The 7,500-nt window shown below is 38.5% G+C and overlaps 3 protein-coding genes and 1 non-coding gene across 6 annotated transcripts in view; 1 reads left to right on the top strand and 3 right to left on the bottom strand.

The window, feature by feature from the left end:
* LOC131784624 (uncharacterized) overlaps window positions 1-5,039 on the bottom strand; it is a 17,056-nt gene extending 12,017 nt beyond the window's left edge. Inside the window, exons 1-3 of the transcript XR_010718926.1 lie at window positions 4,893-5,039; window positions 4,133-4,551; window positions 3,416-3,893 (exon numbers count right to left, since the gene is read on the bottom strand). This is a non-coding gene — a transcript (uncharacterized protein). The remainder of the gene's footprint in view (window positions 1-3,415; window positions 3,894-4,132; window positions 4,552-4,892) is intronic.
* Window positions 1-7,500, bottom strand: part of LOC136283815 (uncharacterized) — a 56,352-nt gene that overhangs the window by 18,563 nt on the left and 30,289 nt on the right. The gene's annotated exons all lie outside the window — the stretch shown is intronic.
* On the bottom strand, window positions 64-1,700 carry LOC131774108 (calcium-responsive transcription factor-like; the record flags this gene model as incomplete). Its single annotated transcript, XM_066173466.1, has 3 exons — window positions 1,400-1,700; window positions 319-470; window positions 64-201 (listed from the first exon to the last, which is right to left on the bottom strand). Coding segments are annotated over exons 1-3 (531 nt in total), but the record flags the coding sequence as incomplete, so codon positions are not given.
* LOC136283869 (uncharacterized) overlaps window positions 5,897-7,500 on the top strand; it is a 17,226-nt gene continuing 15,622 nt past the window's right edge. The window contains exon 1 of the mRNA XM_066173373.1: window positions 5,897-5,955. The gene's annotated coding sequence lies outside the window, so the exon portion shown is untranslated. The remainder of the gene's footprint in view (window positions 5,956-7,500) is intronic.

Here is a 7,500-nt window from a genome sequence, read left to right as displayed (position 1 = left end):
CTATCAATAGCACACAGCAATAGTTATAGTAATAATAATAATAATCATCATCATCATCATCATCATCTCATTGTTTACAGACTGAAGTACCTTGTAACTTGGATATGTAATAACTTCTGATAGACGAATACTTGCAGTGCACCCGAATTTCATGGTGTCTTGAGGTAAAAATCTCTTCTTTTTGAAGGAGTGATCGCCAGCCTGTAGTTAAGAAGAAATAATAATTATAATGTAAGAAAAGAAAGAAACAAAAACAAAAGGTTACTTAGATGGGGAAGAAATAGATTTTTTTTAAATTTTAATTTGTCAAAAACATACCTTCTCATTGGCTTGTCTTGCTTTGAATGCCTTTTTTCTGTCGGGACCATGTTGGCAGTCAAACACCTTTGAGCCAATGATACTGAAGGGCACTCCATCAAATGGGATTTTGTCATCTTTAAAATAAACTTTTCTTGGCTTGGCAAAGGGATCTGTGACAACATCCAAAGAAGGAATTTTTGTTTGTATTTTATTTAATGCACTGGTCATTTTATCAAGCATTTCTGTTCTTTATTTCAAAGATTAAATGACACAATTTGTTTCTTTTTTTTACCTGCTTCACCTTTATCTAATATTCATCCATAGCCCTCACCTGCTTAACCCAAGCACGTAAGCTACAATTGAATCCAGCAAGAACCCACACATTTTTTTTCAGATCAGGTGAAATTCGTTCTTAATAAAGTCAATAAGCCTATATGACAATACAAACATCAGCTAACCTTAGTTGTAATTTTTAGACAGATATTACTGGACATCCCAGTGAGAGGGAGGGGGGGTTCTACTCAATAATTTTTTATATAGGGGGGGATCTGTCCAGTGGTCCAAACCCTTATCTTTTCATCTACTACTTTTGACCTGAAAAAGGTAACCCTTTCATGCACAGCCTCTCAACATTCATAGTCCACTATGGGAGTAACCTCCCCCCCCCCTACACACACACACACACACCCATAGGCGTATGGGCGCACCTTTCGGACTCGGGAAGGTGGTGACCTTGACCTAAATTAAAAAAAAAAAACTAACTGTTTAAAATTATCGTGTCTCACGAAACTAGTGTCACAATTCCAGAATCCAAATTTGAATTCTTGAAACCCATTTTATTAATTAATGGGATTTTTTGTTTGTTTTCTCCATGTGCTTTTGCTGGAATCATGGGCATTTTGTCCTACCCAGCGAGCAGAGTTGATCTTCCTAGATCAGTCGGGTAAGAAGATCGAAGAGACTCTGTTCGCAGGGTAATTTTGTCCGAAAAAAAATTACGACTGGGGGCTGCCGCCTCCCCCCCCCCTCCTGTTCGTTCGCCTATGCCCCCCAATCTAAATGTATATTTTTCCCATGTTTGCATGCATAATAGACTCACCTCCAGCCCCAAACATCTTGTCAGATTTAAAACAGGAAAACTTTGTCGTGGTTTCTATCTCATATTGCTTTATCAAAGCCATGGCTGCTTCAACTGACTCGACATAACCAACATACTTGCTTGTAGATCCTTTAAACTTCGGCTCCCACGAACATACCGCATGAGCAGTAGTACTCAAAGTACTGTTTAATTGTACAAGATCATCTGTGTGGCGTTCTTCGACATTTACTGGCGTAGCCATTTCTAAAAGGGTTAGCTGGGCTATCACAGTTCTTACTAAACTTCCAGATTTAGCGGTCGCGGAACCTTAATAGAAAATTTGCATTTACATATTTGAAAATGCCCGCCAAAGAACGAAGCTTAGCGGGAAAGAAATGCTCGGAAATCCGAGGGCAATGTTCGGCAAATTGTCGTTCATCGCCGAGTACGATCACCCAGCATGTCACGTCACTTTCACGGATGGAAGATTACGATCGAATATGCCATCTTTCAAACTGACGTTGATTCACCATTCGGTGATACACACTGGTATACGCACTAAAATATAAACAGTTTCTCTCAGCTTTATTAAAAGTAACTCAGAGTTTTATTTGATGTACAAGGCAAAACATAAAGATCTGCAAAAGGTTAAGAGAGAAACATCCGCCATATTTGTTTTTTCTAAAGGAAACCCGAAACCCGAACCACTGAACCGAAGATTCCCGTCGGAGATCATATGACGTCACGTCAGTTTCACGGATGGAAACTAGTGACGACCTTACTACATCACGGGCGACGAGCGGGGATAGAAAAAACGACCCAAATACGAGTGGTCAGCGGTGAAACAACTTTAATACTTCATATATAGACAGATCATTTGTAGTATCAGGAAACAATCGTGTTGTAAAGCCGAAGCGTAAACAGTTTACTTCGCTAAATAAAATGTTAAGCAATTCAAAAGTGTTGATTGTACATATATCTTTTACTGCTTCATTAAACAATGAAGGCATCGGTGGCATCCGAAAGGTACTAAGAAGAATTAAATGTACGTTTTGCAGTTGCAGAAAACAATCGTGTTGTAAAGCCGAAATGTTACCAAGTTACACTTCGCTACTTAAAAAGTTAAGCAATTTTCCTCAAGCTTTAACTGGAACAATACTTTTAATGCTCTATTAACCAACGGAGGCATCGGGAAAGGCATTGGTGACACCGGGAAAGGTATCAAGAAGAATGATATTAACGTTATGTAACTTTTTGTGTGACGAAAAAAACGTATCTTGACTTGTTCAAAGCACTAATCACAGTTAGCTTCCTTTTCATTTGAATTTTGTATCCACAGCTTAAGATGAGAAATTTAAAATTTCTATCAGCTGAACTTCTTTTACTGCATATTATATCTATTCAATCGCCCCCAATTCACGTGGAAAAAAGGCAAGTAGGAAAACACTGAGCTTCGAGAAACAGCCATGTTAAGGCTAATGTACTTACCATTCCTTAAATATTTATAATCAAGACCACTCGTTTAGGAGACCTTTTTCTCAAAAGATCCACACGTGCAAATAATTCTGTTTTCCGTTCGAAATGTTTTTCTTCCTATTCAATTGAACAACTGACTTTGCGTTTAAGCCGAGAAAAAAATCACAAAGTTTGAATTCTGGGATGTTGTCCACTGTTGGCTCCATCAAGTTACGATTCTGCACCATTGACGCTCGTGAAAATCTATCTTAATTGACTACCAAGGACTGTATTTCTTATCTTGCAAATTAAGGTCTGTACATGATATTAAGTTCATCATCTGGTTCATTGTTATAGTCAGCTTTAAAATTTAAACTCTACTTGTACTGACAAGAAGCCACCCTAAGGGCAGGTGAAATGTTGTGTAAGCGTCTCCGCGAAAGGCACATCCAGACAACTTGCATGGAAAACCTGGCCACAGCTATCGCACCCAAGCCAATCCTCTCCATCGTCGTCTTTGCAAATCTTACAGACCGCGGTATTTCTCCTATAATTGAACAAAAGATATGGGACGTCAAAGAGATCTTCGGACTGACATATGAATTCAGCCACAACCTTGTATCCCACGTTGGTATGTACACAAACGAAAAAAAGAGGAACTGCGTACCTTGTCATTTTGTACGTGGCGTCCATCAGGGTCAGTTCACTACCATATCTTTCAAGCATTCGTTGTTGCCATGGCTCTTGATGTACAAAGAGGAAGGTTTCCTCAGGAGTTCTAGGTCTTGGTTCATCTTTTTCGTTAATGACAGCGTCTCTGGTACGGTAAAAGAAGTTGCTTTTGGGAGACTTAGTTTGCCAATCTTCTATTTTTTTACCCAATGCTTCTTGGTCGTCATCGCAATACTTCACTGCTGAAATCGCCTTGGCAATGTGGTTTAGCAAGTCCTGGCGACAAGGGTAGTATCGCCTATTTGTTTTCTTTGGCCTTCGTTCCTCGGGATGGCCTGAAAATAGATCCTCCCGAACATATTTATCAAGAGAATGAAGGGGTAAGTTTCTAAAGAAACTGTGGTGCTGCGTCGGTGGGAGAGTATAGCAGGTAATTTAGTGTTAACAACTGGGTTGAAAACGTAAATTAGCCACCGTAAAGAGTAAAAAAGCTGACGTTTCGAGCGTTAGCCCTTCGTCAGAAGGGCTAACGCTCGTAACGTCAGCTTTTTTACTCTTTACGGTGGCTAATTTACGTTTTCAACCCAGTTGTTAACACTAAATTACCTGCTATATTTATCAAGAGACCTTTGCTCCTCAGAAAGGTTAGTTATATTTTGCTTTACGAGGTCGTAGATTTTGTCAACTACACGTTTATCGACGTATTGTCCTATCTTGGACGAGTCCCCGACAGGGTGGTTGACATGGGAAGAGCTTAACGGGATCTTCACGTGGAACCGAGTCGAAGTACGGAAACTAAACCCTAAGTCACTCTTCGATTTGGCATTGATTTCTTTTAGAATAGCCTTCTTAGCCATCACCAAGCTATTATCTGATAGGAACCTTGCTTTGTCGATGAAGTAATCGTTGTACACCCGAATACATCGAATCTGCATGACTGCCGGGCAATCCAATTTTCTCGAATTCTGCAAGTGTATTCTAGTTTTTCTTGCATAGTCGTGTACATTAGCGTAGTCACTCTTGTAGGTATAACTTCCTCGGGCATCCTAATTGGTACAGAAGATTTTAATACAGGTGTGTTCTACGAGAGCAAAATGAAATTACATTCTTCTCCCAGCTGCGATATCATCTGTGATTTTTACTGACTTCACTACTATTGCCAACACCCTTCCCCCTCATATTTCTTTGGGTAAATTGGTTATGAAACATATAACTTAAAACTCCTGTAACATTTTGATCCTCGTAAAAAGAAAACTAATCAGTCCATTTGAATAAGCTTAAATTCAACCTCTTGACTCTCAGTTTCCGTTATCATTTCTCGATTGACCTCTTTTTTTTACTTAAAATTTGAATGTTTGCTAATCCATTTACTGTAATTGTAACCAACCTTTGTGGATCCATGTATACAATGTCGAGTTTCACTGCTAGAGATTGAAAAGGGGTGGCCAAACAACTGTATGGGGACATTTCCGCGGTTGTTTTCAAGTACGGGAGGTGCTGTCAAATGAAATCAGATGGAGTTGTTAAGCAACATGCCTTATTTTCGGTTTACGTGTAAAGGTGTCAATAAGAGCCAGACCTTTGACCCAAACCTTTGCACCAAAGCCACTGTCCGCTATTTTTAAACCAAATAGACCTTTTAGGTAGAGATAAATGAATAAAAAAAAAAATAACAACAGCAATAACAACAAACACAAAGAAACTAAAATGAAATATAAATAGGTAGTTCAGACGCAGCATCTCGCAAATCGCGTAAGACTGCCTTTGAAGAAATTTACCATAAACTCTGAAAGACGGCGATTCTTCTCAATTAAATTATCCCAGAATTAGGAGAGTCAGGATAGGAAACCGAAATATCCAAAACAATAATTGCCTTCAACAGAAAAGCCATTGAGATGTTCTTTCAAAAAGTCGATCTCTAAATCTCTTAACATTGTTGGCTTTTGGTCTTCATCCATGGCAAAATCTTCCAGGAAAAGCAAACTACAGTGCGAAAACCAAGTTCCTGCCAAATTTGATTGACATTTTTGACAACCGGAAATCATGATACTTTTTTTTCGTCACGCACGTCACGCAGCTAGCTACAAACCATATATATAATTATTCTTGGTGCCTTTCCGAATGCCACTGACTCCCTCTCCGAAGCCTCGGAGAAAATTGAAAAATTGCTTAAACTGTGAAGTAAACTGTTAACATTTCGGCTTTACAACACGATTGTCTCTGGAACAACAAATTATATGTCTCTATACGAAGTATAAAAGCTGTTTCACCGCTGACCGCTCATATTTGGGTCGTTTTTACTATCCCCGCTCGTCGCCCGTGATGTAGTAACTCCCGGCTCGATGAGGGAGTTAATGTCACGTGTTATGACGTCACGCTTGAAATTGGTCACCTTTATCCGCTTTAGACGATCATGCGACATTGCTCTTGATGAAACTCCTTGTCCACAGGTAAGGAAACTGATTATACAATGTCTTTCCATTTTAAAATTCATACTTTTTAATAGAATTTAGTCGAGACGGCGACACTGAGTCGAACCAAAGCATGTTAGAGTTAAGTATTTTCGCCTTGCAATTGTTGTCGTTTTCGTTTGCGTCACTGCGAAATTGCACTTGGTGTTCCTAAGAGTCTACTACAAAAATTGAGTCTGTACAGAACGCGGCTGCCCGCTGGGTAACTTGCTCCAGGAAATACGATTATGTAACACCACTGTTGAAAGACCTACACTAGCTCCCTATAGCTGAACGTATAATGTTCAAGATACTCCTTTTAACTTTTAAGTCTCTTCATAATCTTAAGCCATACTCTTCACTCGTGAGAACGAGGCTGGGGTTGACTCGTGTTAAATTCGTACGGGGGCAGTTTTTTTTATTCCGGCAGTAAGTCAATAAGTTCAGTACTGCTCACCTGTTTGCTATATGGCTTGCCTAAAACACTCCTGGCAGAGAAACTCTGGGAAAGTAATTGCTTTTAATGAAATAACCAATACACTGTATCTTTCGTGTTTTCACTTATTATGGCAGACCCAGAAAACTGACACAAATTTGGTAGCAATTGTGACAAAAGCAGTTTTCAGTAGTTGTTGTTTTTGTTTTTTGTGAGTTTCACCAACTAAAAGAGTTCTCAACACAAAGATGAACTATGACACTAAATTTATTATTCACAAAATTGTTCTCATAATAAAAAGTTTGACAGATGTCTCACAAAATTAATTTCTCATACAATTTGATGGTCTGAAAGATTCTCTTTCAAACAAATCTTATGGTAACTGTAACAGTATAAAATAGATATCTTGATTTGGATATATTTCTCAATCTTTGAGGTATCTCCTTTACATCTCAAAATTATATCATAACATTGGTTAACACAATGCAATAAGAACTAGTATAGCAAACCTTTGTGTCAGAAGGCCTCTGAGCACTAAGAATGGGAACATCAATTCACTGAATGTTTATCACTGATAGAAACTTAAATGTGTGTAAAGGACTAGCATTGTTGAGATCAGTAGCTGAGAGGAAGCATTTCTGTTCTCTTCCCTTAAGCCTTAAATACCCAAAATCTGATTGTTAATTATCCTTTCTAGTTGCTACACATTTACTTGTAAATAAGTGGTGAGAATTTGATGTAAGATCAAGATAACATCTGCCTGATAAGTTTCAGTATTATCATTATCTGTTTGCTGGATAGTGTTTGGATATTATCGGGAGAAGTTACATGAATCAGTCACTTTTGGGAGTTTTTAAATTGTCAAATTTTTTGGTCTGATTCTTTCAATGCTGTCTTGCCACCTAATAAATTACCATGAGTTGCGAACTGAAGTGGTTTTCAGTGTATCATGAGCATAACTTGTCCAGGGCTAGATGGATATCAAAATATTATGACATCTGTTAGTTACAGTTTCCCTCATGGGTTGATAGAAAGAAGGGTTATAATCAAGTGGTTCTACAGGCTCTATTGTATAGTTTCCCATAAGATACAATGTACAAATGGCAAAC

This window comes from Pocillopora verrucosa, chromosome 10, assembly GCF_036669915.1.
Source record: "Pocillopora verrucosa isolate sample1 chromosome 10, ASM3666991v2, whole genome shotgun sequence".
NCBI classification, from domain to species: Eukaryota; Metazoa; Cnidaria; class Anthozoa; order Scleractinia; family Pocilloporidae; genus Pocillopora; species Pocillopora verrucosa.
The sequence above is the reverse complement of the archived record's forward strand: the minus strand, read 5'-3'. Positions and strand labels throughout refer to the sequence as shown.